At 34.5% G+C, this 19531-nt stretch overlaps 1 protein-coding gene across 2 annotated transcripts in view; it reads right to left on the reverse strand.

The window, feature by feature from the left end:
- Positions 1 to 2773: 2773 nt before the first annotated feature.
- The window catches only part of LOC129948373 (gonadotropin-releasing hormone receptor), a 247702-nt gene continuing 230944 nt past the window's right edge, over positions 2774 to 19531 (reverse strand). For both annotated transcript variants that reach the window (XM_056059348.1, XM_056059347.1), the window contains 2 exons: positions 3826 to 3962; positions 2774 to 3749 (listed from right to left, as the gene is read on the reverse strand). In XM_056059348.1, coding sequence (XP_055915323.1) covers positions 3458 to 3749; positions 3826 to 3962 — 429 coding nt within the window. In that variant the 3' untranslated portion in view covers positions 2774 to 3457. The remainder of the gene's footprint in view (positions 3750 to 3825; positions 3963 to 19531) is intronic.

Below are 19531 nucleotides of genomic sequence, written 5' to 3' on the forward strand. Positions count from 1 at the left end.
TGAGAAACCCACAAAGAAGGAGAATGCAAGCTGGGGAATGAGCGGGTTGAGGATTTGACCCTACTCAAGTGTGTCCCTTGCGGAAACCAAGGGCATCCGGTTAGTTATAGGTTATAGTTATAGGGGGCCCAAGAAAAGAAGCAAAAACAGGCCAGCCAAAAAGCCGAAAGAAGTCGAACGGTTCGACAGGCTCCAACACAAAAATTCGTGGATCCCAAATTTTCCTACGCCCAAATGGTGTCAGGGAATGGGAACACGAGACAAGCTCCACCAACGGTTGCCCCAAAGGCCCCTGTGCCTAAGGCATCAGAGATGCAGCCTGACAATGTAGCCTTGTTGTTAAGCATCCAAGGTCAACTAACAGGACTGCAAAGTCAGATAAAGGAGCAAGGCAAAAGGGTAGATCAGCTCCACTCTTTGTTGCCTGGCCTGTCGCAATTTAGATCATAATGGGCGCGCTGCCGAAGACGCGCCTAAAAGTCCTAGCTGTGAATAATTCAGCTGTGCCAATATGTTCCAATTGTTGACAGACTACAGTCCCGATGTGTTTATGGCCAGCGAAACTAAGCTAAACCACAAACACAAATTGACTCATAAAAATTACAATATCGTAAGAAGAGACCGGCTCGACTCCACTCAAGGCGGTGTCGCTTTCTTTATACGAAAAGGCATTAATTATAAAGTCTCACTCAAGGGAAGCGGATGTATATGATTGCGGCTAATGCGGCTGGAGCTCCGCAGGTTACTTACTTTGCTTCAGAACTCGAGATTCTTTTTAGGGAACTGAAACTGAGCTTGGGAGAAAACTATTTCATCTTGGCGTGATTTGAACGCAAAACATGAAGATTGGGGAAATCAACATAGTAATCCCAGAGGTAACCATCTTTTTAATTTGATGAATCTTTACAGCGTTCAATATGGCGTCGACCTGCTGGCTACTGAAAAGCCATCGTATCAAAGAAACGGCACCTTTCTGGATCTTTTGCTGTACGAAACCAGACTGACAGTAACAGACAAAGTGGGTAATCATTCTCGAAACTGCTTACAGACAGTCGAGTACGACAGTGATCACTGCGGACTGGCTGCTGTAATGCAGATTCCGAACGAACCGATTCTCGCCTTAGAGAGAGAACTTCGTTCGAGTGACATAGCCCCACCAAACAACAGAAACCTGACAAATACAGAAATTGACCAACACTTACAACAGATGGACGAAACAATAAAACGAACGATGGAACGGACAATACCAAAGTACAAAGAACGGGATCAAATGGATGCTTACAGAAAAGCGACAGACGGCTTACAGATCCACATGACTTGGAGGTTAGGACACTGCATTCGTCACTAAAAAATCTCAATCTGTTGATAAAGGAGATCAACAGGTTATCAATTGACAAGTATTGGGACCGCAAGATCCGTTCAGTGAATTCCAGTGACCCTAGTATGTTCCCTTAAATCACCAAGATATTCAGGGAAAAGAACGATAATGACCTTCCGTGTCTGAATAATAACAAAATAGATCTTAGCGCCAGCCGTAGGGCATTACAATTAAGTATAATTGTTTAACTTAGAGTGTCTGTATGGGGCCAGTAATCTAGTTGTAAGTTATGGTTAATTAGGCTAGTTTAATGAATTTTTGTCTAGCTTTAAGATAGGTTTAAGAATGAACTAATTAAAATGAATAAAAAAAAAATAAAAGTGCGTTGGACTGTCATGCAAGCGGTCTTGGATTCAATCCCTGCCTGTGCCGCTTTAATTAAAAAAAAATAATTTCCGCGGGTACTGTCTCTTGCGAGGAATTGACAAATCTTGTCATGAAAAAGTATCAAATATCTTTTCAAAAATTTGAAATATTGTCTTCAAACTAATTTTATCTTGTAAGAAATATTGTTTTCAACATTCGATAAACATTCGACGGGATAAGAAGTTACCAGTGTGGGTCGCATTCCAGCCTCTTTTCTTTTCATCATCATTTAAATTTTTTTTCAGTTTTTTTGATTTATAAAAAAAAACCCTTAAATGGATTTTTTTTCAAAAATATATGTACTTCTTTGATATCACGTTGCAATATATTATATAAAATTTAACTCAAGTCTCTAGCGTTTTTGGTTCGTAAGATATTTAGGGTTAACCAAAATTTTCACCTTTTTTTCTGCATCTTTCTGCCTTATTATCTGTAGGTATAACAAAATTTATTTGAAGTCGATATCTCTTCTGGTTCTTGAGCTATGGACAACAAAAAAAACGTCGCGAACGGACGGGCGTACGAACGTACGTACACACGGACGCACAGACATCTTTTATTTCGACTCTAGGAACCTTGAAACGTCGAGAAATGTCAAAATTTGTAATTTGACAAATCGGACCCATTACAATAACTTTCTATGGGAAGTTTATAATACGCCGGCTACGCAATCGTTACGTTACTGAAGTCATAAGACCTGTGGAGGTTCAATCAAAAATATTGCTGTTGCAAGTGTAAATGTTGCTGATGATTCTTATTGGTCGATTTCCCAGATGAAGTGTTTCAAAATTACACATGTTTCGAACCTTTAGAGAACGGTAATTTGAATGATATTGTTTTATCCCTGAATGGAATATTTCAAATTTTATAAATAAATAAAAAATAATCAAAAATCTTTCGAAACCAAAACCTAATTACCCTAAATTCTGAGCAAACTTTACAAAATTTAGCTTTTATTGTTTATATATACTTTTTACACAAATTACTTACCTACATACATATTTTATCCAGAACAGTGCAATAAAAGAATTATTTTTAAATTGGCCTTAAAATTTTATTAAAAAAACTCATTATATATATAAGTTGTAATATACAAAGTAAAATGGCCTAAAAATATGAAACATTTTTTTGCTTTAATTTTAACATTTAAAGATTTGAAAAAACTCAGCGGCCGTGATCTTAAAGTTCACTTTAGCCATAAAAACACTATTTTAAGTTTAAAATTCTTGTCACAAACATACCTTCTAATCGAAGTCAAAAATTTGTAGGTATTCCCAAACTTTTATTCATAATATAAAATCACAATATTGGTTTTGCATTTATTTTTGTTTTCGTTTTCATATTCGTTTTTTCTTGTATGTCAAGACATCTTAATCTTAATCAACTATACATTATGCCTTTTTAAAAATATATATATATATAAATGTTATGTATATTATTTATGTACATTTTTACATGGAGTATATAAATTAACTTATTTAGGAAAAGAAGATCCAACGTTTTATTCGTCTTACTGCAACTGCATCGACTTGGCACAGTACACAGTCCGGTCGTGTCGTTCAGCACAGACTCTTATAATATTCTTCATAAATATTGGGTTAAACTCGTTGTTTGAAATAATATAGTAAATTTTATTCATCGCAGTGCATCCGGTAGCTGACTCTGTATCTAGTTGTATTTACACCAGCAATCGTGACGCCAGCAAAATTCATACTACACACTCGATACGTCGTCATTTGGATTTAGTAACGTCGAAACGCCATTTTGTCCATTGAGGACGATGGGAATTGCTGAACCATTCTGCATAGCCTTCAAACGTGTCGAAACTACTCTGGGTAGGTTTGTGCGAACTGGTGGAGTATTGAGAAGACTTAATTGCTCCTTGGTGCTGCAACTACTATTCGTTCGATAGTAACTTGCCTGACGAAACGTTCTTGTTTGCCGGCCATTGCTGTCGACTTGTGTTACATTGGTCATCATTGACGGAGATCTCTGTGAGTCCCCTCTGAAAAAGGTTAAATATAGGGGTTTAACAAATCAATTCAATACTTTTGGACCTTATTTTGTTTTGTATATATTACCTGGTGAGACTGTGATGATTGTATCTACTCTTTTTTCGTTTAAGCGGACACAGATGGAATGCACCATAGATTAGGGGATTCACTAGACTGTTCGACATGCCGAAGAAAAAGATTCCTGATTGAAGGTCTTCTCCCAGCTGAAATAAGATGAAATATGGAATTTGATTAAAGAGGTTATTGTTATTGACTCAAATTATTATATTATTAATTGATTCTCAGAACAAATTTAGTTATATAATTGTGATTATAATAATCAGTGAAAAAGTAACCTTAAATAGTTGCAGCAAAGCTCGAAAAAGTCCAAGAACAAACTCAGTCGATTTTCAAGCTTAACTATATAGTCGAGGATATGCACAGTACCAAATTTAAATTATTCTGCTCAAAGAACCAGCAAAATCAACAAAATTTCAAGAGACATTATGTCCATAAGTATTTTGACCACACTTGAGGTCCTTGGATATACAAGTATAGTAATGTAATGTTTTTAATTGGGTGGCGCCGAATTCGAACGGCTAATTTAAGAAAACACTTTTGATGACAAAAATTAATCTTGAAGAATTTGTCAATATCTTGCAAAAGGCAGTGCCCTTGACAAAAAAAGAACAGAGCTCTACTGAACCGAAGAAGCTCTGCTCCGTCTTCTGCCATGACGTCCCGATTATACAGGAGTTGCCTATCCACGGTTCGTCATCTGACGTGGTAGATTAGCAGAAATACCAATCTATCCTGTATCGGACCGCACTTATCTAAAAAAAAGAATGCCTCTGGTGGAATGAAGCCACTCAAGCGTGCACTTCAAAATACTCGTCGTTCGGATAGGACGCCCCGAAAATTAAATTGTTCGTCGAAGACATAGCTCTTGCAATGTGACCTCGAACAAGTTTTATCAAAAAATTGCCAATTCTGTTGATTCGAGTTCCGTTGTATAGGCAATGTAGCAAATTACCTTCACTCTGAAGTCAAGCCGACTGCTGTCAAACAGCCGTTTCGTCAGAGTGAAGGCTCTTTTGGTCCTGGTCAGAGCAGCATTTAGATGTCTGTCGAAATATAACCAGATACTGAGGTACTTCATAAAACTTTTCATCGCTAATGGCTGCCCGTGAAGATCAACGATGACCATCTTGCACGTATCCCTCGTGGCCCTAGCCAACGGAGTCCGGAACAGAATTGTCTCTGACTTCTGGAAATTTATTTTCAGTTTCCAGTCGTCGCAATATCGCTGAATCTTGTCGAAATCACGCTGCAAGAGAATTCTAATAAACTCAACCTTTCGGGCCGTTCTGTACGCAATTAGATCGTCGGATTGCCTTTGTAAGACTACCTACTGAAGAGAATCCAACAATGGCTTGCTTATGCCAAGCCTGCTCAGTTTTAGGTAAAGACCCTCTAACGATACGGTGTCAAAGGCCATATCTAAATCAACCAGAAAAGCACCTGTGCATTGTTGTTTTGATTTATTCCATTGGATATCATGAATTGTGTCATGACCCGCCTTGAACCCGAACTTTTTATCCGGAATTATTTTGTTGTCCGCAGCCCACTTAGTCAGAGCCCTATTAATGATTTTTTCGAAAACTTTGCTGATGCTCGGAAGAAGACTTATCGACCAAAGATTTGACGGGTTCGAGTTGTCCTTTCCCTTTTTCGGGAGAGGATCAACCACAGCGGTCTTCCAATGCATTAGATAATATGTATTATTCAGTGCATTATTGAAGAGTATGGTGTAAATGCCAAGTGCCTCCATCGGTAAATGTCTTAGTACAACGTTGGATATACCACCGACACCTGCTGACTTTTTGGAAGCTCAACCTTCGTCACTATCAAGGAACTTGGTCCCGTTTGCTCGGCGATTATGGCATTTGTCAAGGAATCGTCATTGAACCCCATGAAACCGCTGTTCTCAGATCGCCATTGTGTCATATCATTTTGAAGATAAAAGCTTTGTATATTATGCTTACATATTTACTTGCCTATAATAGGTTGTTCAAGTTATAATTCCCTAATACAATCCTCAAATCATCTAAAAAATAAAATCTCAACCAAGAATATAAAATTCCTACACGAAATCGCAATTAACCTGCTTTTGCCCTATCATCTTTTTATATAAAGTCTACCGTTTTGCGTATGTAAAAATATAACCAAACCAAAATACAAACACAAAGAAACAAATGTGTTTTCCACTCGCACTCAGACTTTCAAATCAAATCAAATGGGGTGGCGCAACAGTCCGTTGTGAACCAGGGCCTAGTGACTTACAACTCTCAACCATTCCTGTGTGCGAGTACTATTGTCAGGAATGGAGGGGACCTACAATTTTAGGCCGAATCCGAACGGCTAGTTTGAGAAAGCACTTTTTCATGACAAGAATTACTCTTGAAGGATTTGTCAATTCCTCGCAAGAGGCAGTACCCGCGAAAATTATTTTTTTTTAAATTAAGGTGGCACAGGCAGGGATTGAACCCAAGACCCCTTGCATGACAGTCCAACGCACTAACCATCAAGCCACTTCACTTTATAACTTCAAATTATAACATTTGTAAGTCTCCCGACTGTAATGAATTTTTCCATGAATGTTTTCGCTAGACGTTCCACAAAAAATATGTAGATGCCGCCCTATTCGAATTCCACCATGAGAGTACTATAGTTTTCATATACAAAGGTAAAAGTGGATCTCTGTTTTCCAGGTCGTGGTTGGGGTGAATGCTAACATTCACCTTGTACGCTGAAAAGCAACTCCCACTTTTTCTTTCGGATCTTCAATTTTAAAGAAGTCAGCGTCCGCTTCTTCTGGATCTGTTTGCGCTGTCTTGAGTACGTCTCTGTTCTCTTTAGTTCTTTGGAGTTTCAGACATAAAAAGTCATTATCGTTCTTAGGCCAACGCACTAACCATCATGCCACGGGTACTACAAGTATAATACATTTTTCAAACAAGAGGTTTCGTTTTGATACAAAAAATAAACTAGTATTTCTTAAAAGTTAGGTACGTCATTTAAAAGTAAAAAAAAACGAACGTGGGCAAAGAAAAAAGTCTTAATCTGTTAAATGACAAAATTTCAGTAACAACCTTTATCAATAGTTATAACCTTTTTTAAGAAATAAACCTCCATTGTGCACTCTATATCGCCCAGTTTCGGTCACAAAACTATTATAAAGAACAGCTCAGTTGCGCAATCCATTAACTGTAACAGTTGAATTACATTCATTTTCAAATAAGTAAGGTCCAGTCACACCGCCATCCATCCAGCCCAATAACGAAACAATGACAACTTAACGCTTTTCAACAATAATTTTTGGATTTCTCGAACTTTAAATGCGAAAATTCTACTTATTATCGTAGTTTCCGAGGTAAAAATGGGATGATGATTTTTTTATGAAAATTTATTACATTTTGATGCACTTTAAAGACATAGCACGGAACAACCTGTGTGTATGTTCCTAGTGATCCATCGGCTTGAGTTCTTGTGTTAACCAAACTTTTAAGGTCTTAAGACCTAACTCAATGCAAAATATGAAGTAATATCATTTGTTAAATTTTTAATTCGAAAGATTGACGAAGAATCAACGAATCTCAGTTTTCGAAAACACGCATCACTTGCTTGTCAAACCGAATTTTAACTATTTCAATGCTTTGTTGAAACGGTTATTATTCCCTTTTTTCGCTTTTCAAATGTCAAAACATCAAAGATTCAAAGGTGACAACTGCTCCAAACAAAATTTGTATTTTGTTGGAAAATCTATCAATAGTATAGTAGGATTTTACATGAATAACAAAAATAATATCCGTAGTATGAATACTACCTATAAAAGTTAAAGTACAATCTTATTACGGATGGGTTTTTGACATTTATACGAGTCTCAAATAGATCTTATGTGATTTCGTTCTCAAATGTTGGTACGATTTGTATCTCGATGGATGTGTTCGTTGAGTAGTTGTGCATTTGGAATCATGTGTTTTCCATTGAGGAAAAAAATCAATCTTGTACTGTTGATATTATTTAGTATTGTTAATGAAAAAATACTAACTGGGCTTATTTTACAAGAGCAATCAATAGAAAAGATAATTAATTTTTGAATAAATCTTTTTGGTGTTTCCACCGCACAAGAAGATTTAAGAATTATTAAGTTTGGCAGCACTTTCTAAAATACAAAGGTATTTCGATGTTTCTTATGAAATGCAAGTGAGATAGTTTGATTCGTGCTTAACAATGAAGGACTGAATAGTTCAGCAGTATACAAGAATATGCTAACTACTCTATGTGCATTTTTTTTAATTTGATTAAAATAAAACTATATTTTTTGTACACAAACATGCAAATAAACAGACCATAATGCATTATCTGTAAAACCAACTCCTCCACACTGGTTTTTCTTCACAAATTTTGACTCGACTCCAATCCCCGACCGGAATCGAGTCGAATCAAGCTAATTTCAACTCGATTCAGGTATATATAGAGTTGCGGCGAGCTTCAATCTCCTTTGAACAACACATGTTAATGTAGTCTACGAACAAACCCGCTCCTTGAAGCAATTGTTAAATTAACTTTTTTTTTATAGAAAATCGTCCATTTTATTAGTTTTAGTTAGTTTTTTTTTGCTGAAGTTAATTTTCACAAAACTTTCTTATATTTGTGTTTTTTATTATTATTCTGACAAATCTTCGTTAAGTTGTACCAATTTTTAAGTACAAAAATCTGGCTACTGCCGATGAATAGAAAGCAAAAAAACACGGGTGTTATTAATGGAAGAAAATATTTAGCTTTAGTTCTTGAGTCAATTGCTCCTTGTAAGCTAGTAAATGCAAATGTTTATGCACAATGTTCAACAACGATGAGCGTGAGAGGTTCAGTATTTGGGAACGATAAAGAGGAAAGGTAAGCGGCTCTTTAGCCATACTATTGCGAACTGGACCAATGTTTTCTGCAGTACGAGCTGTAGAAGCACCCACTGGTGGTTTCACATCTTCTCCAGACCCGGTTTTCTCAAATTTTTGCACTATTTTTCGATTGTACATACATTTGGACAATTTATTTGAACAAAAAAATCACGAATTTTGATCTGAATGCCCATTTTCATAATAAGTCTCAATAACTTTAACACGTTGCTCGATTGTGTATCTTTCCATAATTCAAATTGAATTAGTCCGAAGTTGAGAAATGTCAAATAAAATGCAGAAAAAAACTTAACGTTTACGTGTATTTCACATTCAACATTGGCCCTTAAAATTTAATCACCCATTATGTCAGGATTTTTATCGGCATGTATCATCAATGGAAAAATGTTGTGAATTTTTGTATAGTTAAATGAAAACAATTTTGTGTTGAATTTATATAAGTCATTAAAAAAAAGATATTTATAAAATAAACAGAAACGTTTGTTCTAAAAGGAAATATCTTTTGAAAACCTATTTACATATTTTACAAATACTTCCCAGTTTCTGGGTATTTATTTTAACATTTAGAAATCTCTAATTGATTATCAACATTAATGATTGATACAATAGAACTTTATAAATCACACGAAGAATTTACTAAATGTTCTTATGTGTATTAAAAACCTAGGCCTATGGGTGTTTGGCAAACAAGGTAATTTTAGAAATTCTTAGTTCAATTCTAATGCAGTTATATTTGCATGATTCATTTTAATTGGTAGCATGATATTGAACGACGATGACGTGTCTCATTCATCAGTGAGACAAATACCAAGTTTCCAATGATTAACATGAAGGATACAACATTTATTCCGAACTATCATCAAATATCGCAAAACATTTATCTGCTCTAAATGCACCAACAGATTCAATTTAGGTATAAGCAAATATCACGGTAGGGATATCCATATCATTGAATCCGAACTGTATGATACATCATACGTATATACAAAACAAACCGCCATCCATCACCGTCAATGTTAACTACGAATTTACTCGAATGCCATTTGTGTTTTAAATGCACTTGGAAGCTTGTAACCCGTTAAAGGATGGTAAATGAAGTCCTTGCTTTATAAATAGAATATATGTTACTACCATGACGTTAACTAGATGTTTTATTTGCGATATGTGTATGTAGGATTTAGGTCTTGTTAAAAAATTCAGTTCAAGCAATCAGCCTTGAAAACATGGCAAACATTCAGAGACTATAGCATAGACAGGTATTGCTTGAACCATGATAACTCATTTCTCAAGCAGAGGTAATTGTAGATCTTTCTCCTTAAATTGTATAAACAAAAATACTTGTTCATTGGTAGCCAGGCGGAAATCATAAGATAAGCCATATCCGCCATTATGGCATAGCCAAAACAAAGAAAACAGTATTGTAGGGTATAATTAATAGACACTCAAGGGGTTACTAATACCCGTAACATGTTTAAAGTTTTTAAACACAGTCCGAGCTTTAGGAAAATAGTGAAGGATTAAAGAGGAGATACATTGGTCATAAACTTTTGAATATCAAAATGAGATAACTCAACTCTAGTCGAATTTTCCTTGAACTCGAACCTTTTAACCATAAATTAAACATTATTCCCAGCTTTTACCAATACAAGATCCAAAAGTGGAAATCTACTTTTATGGAATTCTTGGTCTATTTCCAACATCTCTAAATATCTATAAAATAATGGTTTTATGAAGACCAGTATAAAAAAATTACCAGCAGCACGACTTCCCTTATTGCTTTAAAAACATTTACCTATTTCCAAATTAAATTAACACTTCCACATTTCATTTATTATTTTTTGACTTCAAATCAAATCAAATGGAGTGGCGCAACAGTCCGTTGTGAACCAGGGCCTAGTGACTTACAACTCTCAACCATTCCTGTGTGCGAGTACTGTTGTCAGGAATGGAAGGGACCTACAATTTTAGGCCGAATCCGAACGGCTAGTTTGAGAAAGCACTTTTTCATGACAAGAATTACTCTTGAAGGATTTGTCAATTCCTCGCAAGAGGCAGTACCCGCGAAAATTAGTTTTTGTAAATTAACCCAAGACCCCTTGCATGACAGTACAACGCACTAACCATCATGCCACGGGTACTACATTTTTTTTGACTTCCCATAGAAAATTATTGTAATCGGTCCGATTTGTCGAATTAAAAATGTTGACATTTCTGGCACGTTTCAAGGGCCTTAGAATCTTTCTTTCTTTCTTCGTTGTCCATGTCTCATGACCCAGTAGAGATATCGACTTCAAATAAATTTTGGTGTGCAGATAATAACACAGAAAGATGGAGAAAGGACTCTCAAAAAATTAAAGCACAATAATCGTCACCTCAAATATTTTACAAACAAAAAATAGTTTTATCTTCAAAATAATTCTATGCAAAGAAGAATAACGTTTTTGGCCTCTGGTAAAATTTTGAGAAAAAAACAAAGTTTTATGAAATTGAGGCTCTTAAACTTAGAAAATGCAAAGATTTCAACAAAAAATCCGGATAGCGATTAACCAATTAAATGGATCAAAACCAAAAATCAGGAAACTAAATATCGATGTATTGCATAATCACTTCAAGTTACTTTTGAACCCAGAGAGTCTTACGCTTCCTATCCAATACGCTAAACTTTCGCACTCGATAGATACGATAGTGGATAGTGTCATAACTCATGACGAAGTTAAAAAAAGGAAAAGGAAATATGTAACAGAAAGGCTAACTTTAAATTTAACATCGGCTTTCAATACAATTTTGAATACTGGAATACTACCCGAACAGTTAAAAAATTCCATAATTTTTCCCATACATAAAAAAGGCAACATTGATGATCCATCCAACTACTGTGGGATATCCTTCCTCAGAGCCACCTAAAATATACTCGCATCATTATTTAATAACCCATTGACTCGTTGGATTCATAATAATAAGTTGTTTGGGAAATTTCAGGCAGGTTTTAGACTATCGACAATATATTTGTGCTGCAAGCCAGTGGTAACCTCTGTTAAACAAGAATAGAAGCTCTACGTATTTTTGTCGATTTAAATGCATCTTTTGTTACCGTTGTACGCCGATCACTATTCTGCAGTCAGTATCACATAGTGTTAAATATAAGGTCTTTGTTGCAGTGGCGGAATCTATTATAATGTATGCAGCACCGGTATGGGGAGGGCAGAAGTTTGAAACGTTCGAAAAACTTCAGAGGTTCTTCATTAAAAAATGCTTTCGTTTACCGAAAAACACCCCAAACTACATGATCTCAATTGAGACACCGCTCTTAATCAAAACTTTTAAATGTCATGTTGATTATATCAAACAAAATTAATATGCCAGATGAAAGACTCCCAGAAATTCTGGCATTGAAAACAATTGAGAAGAAAAATCTGTGGCATAAGAAGCTAGAAGACCATGCTGCCTACTGTAGAACGGACTTTCGAATAGTTAATGAAAATACTCAATACTGCGATCACGACCTCCGGAATCTTATTGCAAATTAAGATGAAAAACTGAGAGTCGACGCTATTAAAGAAGCTACATTATCGATGCATAGACCTACGTAGAACGATTTAAATCACAATTTATGCGAACGTAACTACTTTCGAAACGCGAACAAACAGGAGCTCATATCGGCAATTTTCAAAATGAGAGGAGAAATGATAATTCTTAATTAAATACCTCATTGAGAGGATCTGCCTATCTACTGTAGCCTTTGTAACTTAAGAGTAAGATAATATGTAATCCATTTCACAGGAGAGTGTCCAATTTTATGTGAAATACGCAGAAATTTGCTCCGCAGCAATGTGAAGTCACCAGAAGAAATAGTTTCCCTGCAGGAGTTGATGGTATACCGTGTGAATTTTATAAATATGGAACTCCGAATTTTCTAAATCATAGACTTCTTAAAGAAGAAGAATTTCTAAAGAGTTTCCTAAAAGCATGGATCTGTGATATTTAAAAATAAAGGGATTTGCAACTTCCGAGCAACTACAGGGGCATTTCGATTCTGCCATGTCTTAGGAAAATATTCACCCATCTTTTATACCAAAGGTTGACAAAATGGGTTGAAGAGAATAAACTCCTTAGTATTTTCCAAGCCGGCTTTCGAGCAGGATTATCTACAATAGACCATATATTTACTCTTACAAGCATAGTAAAGAATTTTTGAAAAGAAAAAGAAAATTTACGCCTTTTTCGTTGATTTTCAGGCGGCATTTGAAACGGTGAACAGAGACTCTTTAATATATAAATTATCTACTTTGGGTTTAACCACTAAATTTCTAAATTTGTACAAACTCTTTTAAACTGGCACATCTGCTGCAGTTTGGAATGGAAATTCGATGTCTGGCTTTTTTAATACAACATGTGGTGTTCCTCAAGGATGTGGATTAAGTCCCATTATATTTTCACTATTTATTGACGAAGTATCTCAAGATTTTCCGGGTGGAGTCATTGTCGGTGATACACTTATAAAGATGCTTTTATACGCGGATGACATTGTTATTTTGGCTGATAACCCCACATCTTTACAGCTTCAAATTAATAAACTCATAAGATTTTGTGATTTGTGGGATCTCAAAATTAACGCCACATAGTCAAAAATAATTATTTTTGAAAGTACTCAGCGAAGAAGAGTTCCCAATGAAAAATGGTTTTTAGATCGCGAACCGTTAGAAATAGTTTTTCAATACAAATACTTAGGTTTTCTAATAACGTATAACCTTGATCTCCGCCCTCATGTTAAAGAAAAATGTATTGCTGCCAAAACAGCAATAAATCTCATGTGGAGTAAATTCTTTTGCAATAAATATGTCGATGCTACTGCTAAGAAATAAGATGCTGAATTTAAACTATAAGCCACATAGAGTAGACCTTGATCCAAAATGTACTTTGTGCAACCGTAATGAAATTGAGAATGTGTACCACTTCTTAGCTGTTTGTCCAATGTTACAAGAAATTAGAAGGCTTTACTTTTCACAAAACATTCTAACACTTCAATATACAAAGCAACTCTTAAATGGTAATCTAGATAACCCCTATGATCCTATATTAGTCATACCGTAACAGTTTTATATAGGTATTAATTACATATTTGATAGTTTTTTTCTCTCTATTTTTTTTTTGTTGAAATTATATTTGAACGTTTGAAGATATAATTAATTTTTTTTTAAATATTGTACTATAGAATTAAACAAAATGAATAAACAAACTACTATTTTTAAAATTTTTTAATGTATATAAAGGGTGTCCCAAAATCAACGCAAGATTTGAATTTGCCGCCATTTGTGCAGTGAAGTGTTGGCAACCCTGAAAAAAGCAATTTGACAGCTAACAGTATAGGGTTATTAAAAATGGAGCGTTACACGATAGAACAACGAATCTTCATTATTAAAGAATATTTCAAAAATAGTGAAAGCTTGGCGGCTGCAGTTCGAAAATTTCATACAAAATATTGTCGGAATAGTGTTTTAACTTCGTCAACTGTGAAAAATTCATAGAAACTGGATCCGTTGGAGACGCCAAACACACTGATGGTCGTCCAAAAACAAGCCGTTAAAATGTGAATGTCGAAGCTGTGCGTGAGAATGTTGCTGACAATCCAGGAACCTCAATTCGACGTCGTGGACAAGAATTGCAAATTTCAAGAACCTCTTTACAGCGTATACTCACCAAAGATCTGTGTCTTCATGCTTACAAATTTCAATTAACACAACAATTGAAGCCTAATGACCATGGACAGAGAAGAGAGTTCGTTGAATGGATTATTGAACATCAACAAATGGACCCTGATTTTTCGAGCAAAATCATCCTAAGCGATGAAGCACATTTTCATCTTGATGGCTTTGTCAATCGCCAAAATTGCCGCATTTGGGGTTCGGAGAACCCACATGTGATTGTCGAAAAACAAATGCATCCACAACGCGTGATTATATGGTGTGGATTTTGGGCTGGAGGCATAATTGGGCTATATTTTTTTGAAATTGATGCTGGTCAAGCAGTGACTGTTACTGGTGCTCGATATCGCGACATGATTACACAGTTCTTTCTGCCAAAAGTGGATGATATTGATGTGTCCAATATGTGGCTTCAACAAGACGGTGCCACATGTCATACAGATCGTGAAACAATTCAATTATTGCATGAGACATTTCCAGGTCGTGTACTCTCTCGTTTCGGTGATCAAAATTGGCCTCCCAGATCGTGTTATTTAACACCATTAGACTTCTTTTTATGGGGTTATTTGAAATCACAAGTCTATGTTAACAAGCCCACAACCACCCGTGCATTCAAGGAGGAGATTCAACACTGCATCAACGAATTTCAGCCACATTTATGCAGAATGGTCGTATAAAATTTCAACAAAAGAGTGCGCATGTGCATGCAAAGCCGTGGAGGCCATTTGTCCGATGTGTTATTCCATACATAACCCTATCCTATGTACTTTACGAGTCAATAAAAATATAACTATCAAAAGACTAAAAACGGCATTTTCTATTTAATTCAAATCTTGCGTTAATTTTGGGACACCCTTTACAACTCATAGTTTATAACTTTAGAATGTTTACATTAAATTTTAAACTCGAAATAAGTCAATTCAGGCAGACGGCAACATTTGCCATGCTTTTATTCTTAGCTTTTAAAAGATCATTAAACTCAATCGATATTCATAATTTGATTTGATTGCTAAACGAGTTAAAGATGATAATCTTTCATGAAACATCGAAGATCGGTACATATTTTGTATTCTTTTAACGACTGATAAAGATATTTCTGCTTCACAATTAGCTATAGGTATTGTTAAGAATACTAAGAGCTAGAGAAACGTTTGTAAAAAAGTCAATCATTTGTTTTTCAACGATCCAGTTACGTACTTTAAATGTTGAAATAAGTTCACTTTTTTCTCTTTGAACTTGAAAAGAAAAAAGTTTGTTTTTTTTTTCTTCTCAAGTGTCGATGTTTTAACAAAACAAAACAAATACATACATTGCTTTTTAGTGCCTCTTTAAAAAAACTAGTAGTAAAATATTTCAATTCGAACACCTTTAAGTCGAACACTAATTTTTAGATACTCGTAATTCGCGTAAAGTTGAATTTTGCACACGGGATGGTTTCGGGAAATTCAACTTTACGTACGTTGTGTCGAAAAATACGATTCAATACTTCTGCTGCAAAATTTATTTTGCTTATTAAACTCAAAACGGAGTCGTGGAAATTAACAATTCTAAATTTGACCACACTAGTATAGAAATGTACTTTAACTCTCAATTCGCACATCCCTCTTAATCAAAAATAAATAAGGTACCCGAGATAATTACTAATTAGTCCAGCATATTTCCACACCTTACAAAAAAAAAATACGAGGCATTGAGTTAACAGCGACTATGCTATGTGGGTTTGACATTTTGGAGATACTAGCGAGTTGAGCTATATGTTGGTTTTAAGTTTATGGGATTAATTGCAAGTTGGGCTATATGGGTTTAACGTTTTTGGGGTTAGCTTTCAAATTAAGATTTTGTGGGTCAACTAATTTTGGTTTTTATTTTTCTAGTTTATTAAATTGTACAGTTTGAATATAGCGGTTTTACGGTTTAAATTTCTTTATGGAATGGGCCCACGTTTCCGTGGGGCCCGGGGCTGTAGTCCCCCTAGCTCCCCTATTAATCCGGGCCTGGGCATAGCAAAGCCTTAACGATTTTACTAAATTATTTTTGTAAACAATGTACATAAACGAATGTTAATAAATCGAATTATCTATCTATCTATCTTTCTATCTATCTAATTTTGCGAAAAATCGAATCCGCAGTTTTTTTTACAAAAAAATAAAAACCTAAAATTTAGAATTACTAAAAGTTGTTAAAAAATATTGGCTTCAAACTAATTCTATTTTATAGAATATATTGTATTGTATTCGATTCTTGGCATCTCTTGAAGAAATGAAGGCTTTGACTTCAAAATTATATTATTCTGTGCAAATTTTATTAGAAAAACTTTTAAAGAAATGTTACTAAAATTTGTAAAAATTGGTTATCGACTAAAAATCTCGTTACCAAAAATAGATTTTGAAATTAAACTATTTATCATAATATAAAAAATAATTTTGGTAATTCTTAGTTAATTTTATTTAGAAAAAATTCAACTAGAAATATTTTTAACAAACCAACAAAAACAACACAAAAGAAATGGTTTCCGACTCAGGTATTAGGAGAACAAATAAAGATTTTGACTTCAAATTATTTATCTTGCAAAAACTATTGTTAGGAATATTTTGTTAAAGTCTTGAACAAAGCAAATCGACGAACGAAATGGAAGGTATTTATCCATATCTGGGTAGGTGGGTTGCCAGCCTCTTTTTAGAATTTATTTTAATGAAGAAAAAGCTATTTTCAATAACGTTAAGAAAAATCTATGCCCACTTTTATTGCATACGTTTTGAATTCTCGGACTCCGTTGTACTGGCTTTTATAAAAATTGCAGAATTTCCTAGTATCATTGAGAACAAAATGTCACTCATTTTGCTCTTGAGCAGCTGAAAAATACGCAAACTTTTTTGAACTTATGTGTACAAATTCACCAACATTTTAAATTTATTTTTTTCCAGATTAGCTTATGAGAAGAAATGATAAAAGATATCAAGTAAATCCTCTATCAGTATTGAAATGTTTACTTTTCTTAAGAACTACTTTTTTTTAAAGCTGCTCTTTTAACTTGAATATAATCTACGGAATAAGTAATGCATAACACAAGTAGGTATATACCTTTCAAAGGAGCTTGTGTGTTCAAATATTCTCAAACTCAAAACTTTCAAAAACTACCTCAAATTCGAACATATTTTGTTTATCTACGAGTAATAGATAGTTGACTGCGCTTGTACCAGGAAGCTGGAATACACGTCAATAGTTTAGTTTGGTGCATTCCCAACACTAATTTTGGATGTCTGCATATGTAGGTTGATTTTCTTCTCAAGTAAACACCGGATCTTTCAAAATACAACCAAGATGTTCAGTTTGTATTTACATATTTTATGGACGAAGTTTAATGGAAGTATATGTACATCACTCAATTTTATTGAAAACTTGTACTTGAACTATGTATTTTGTATCCAACATCATTAAATACTCGTAACATTGAATATTCAATGCCAACAGTCTTATTTTCAATCCGCTTGAGATTATGACTTAGTATCTCGACATTCATCTCAAGATACTTTCAGACGTCAATAATTTAAATATTTGTATAACATTTCCTTTGATTATGTCACTAAAACCAAATGCAATGTTTTCCACTTCGATCGAAATATTATACACTTGGATTCTTGGAAATCTTGGAAACACTCTTGTAAAAAGAATATAACGGGTGTTTTTTTTAGACGTGTGGTTTTAATTTTGGCAATACTTTTTCCGAAGCTGATTTCTTTGACAGCTGTCATTTGATTTATACTCAAATTTATTTGCCAAATTTGCAAATCTTGCAAATTTATTATAGAAATAATGGCTTGGTTTGGGCGACGCAAGGAAATAATCAATTTATTTAAGGAAACTTTTGCTCAGGGCATTATATCGCTTCATGAGTCTATGTAAGGTGGGCTACAAGTTCGTTCGATGGACTGTATTTTGTGGGGTTATGTGGAGTAGCATGCCTTAACAGATAAGCCTGAGACGATTGAAACCTTGGAAGAGAATATGATGACATAAGCCCCAATATTGGTCCACTCAACTGTGACTTATTCGAGTCATCATCATTTTTAAAACATAATGAAAAACCCCTATAGCTTTCTAACAAAACTGAATACCTAACCATAACATCAAGTTTTAAATTTTATTTCTTCTTGGGAACCTGACGTCTAAAAAAAACATCCTTTAAATTCCGAATGCAGTGGTTGAATATAAAGCTGATGAATACCATTTTCACAGCTATAGACATTAAATACACCAGCGTTCGAAATTTCACGAATGACAAACTTGGTCTTGTCTAGCAGGAATCTAGGAGATACTCGTGTCATTGTTTTGGAAAGTTATGTGAAATTTCTAAGGAAATTCGTAAATCAGAATTATTAGTTACGCTTTTAAGTCAAATTAAGAACTAATAATTCATAGCATAAAATAGAATGGAAAATTTTCACCCTACTAAATATCTAAACGATGTTTTTCGTTGGCATATACAGGGATCGAACCCACGACCTCTCGCATGAGAGCCCAACGCACTAACCATCATGCCACGGGTACAACGAAATATTATAAATGCTAAAATCATGACTGAAAGAGTGCAGTTTCCTCTGAAAGCAGAATTTGCAATAACAATAAATAAAGCTGCGGACGAAGTATCGTTTAAAAGCTAGTAAGAATATGAATCCAATTTTAGCATATCTCGGGAAAATTTACTTAGCATTTCTAAACTTTAACATTTGTTTATATTTTTTTATTTTCAAAATTATTTTTTTATAGCCAAAATACTTATTTGCCAAAATAAACTAACAATTATTCGATTTCCAAAATTTTAAGAAAACCAAATTGTTTGTAAATGTCGTACCTTCCGTCTAAAAAGTTTTAACTGTGTATTGACAGTTAACAAATTTCATGTGAATCATGTTGCATTTACACTCAGTTAATTAAATAAAGCTAAAATTGAATAGCAATTTGCGATTGACGCCTCAATTGGATGAAGAAAATGTATCCTACTTAAAGTTACTTAACGTTACATAATGACTTCATTAAAATTAAATGCCAACATTTATCAGATTTTAAAATTGAATAAATGCAAAGGATTGCACATTGCTTCTTTTTTGTTTG

This window comes from Eupeodes corollae, chromosome 2, assembly GCF_945859685.1.
Source record: "Eupeodes corollae chromosome 2, idEupCoro1.1, whole genome shotgun sequence".
In the NCBI taxonomy this organism is placed as follows: domain Eukaryota; kingdom Metazoa; phylum Arthropoda; class Insecta; order Diptera; family Syrphidae; genus Eupeodes; species Eupeodes corollae.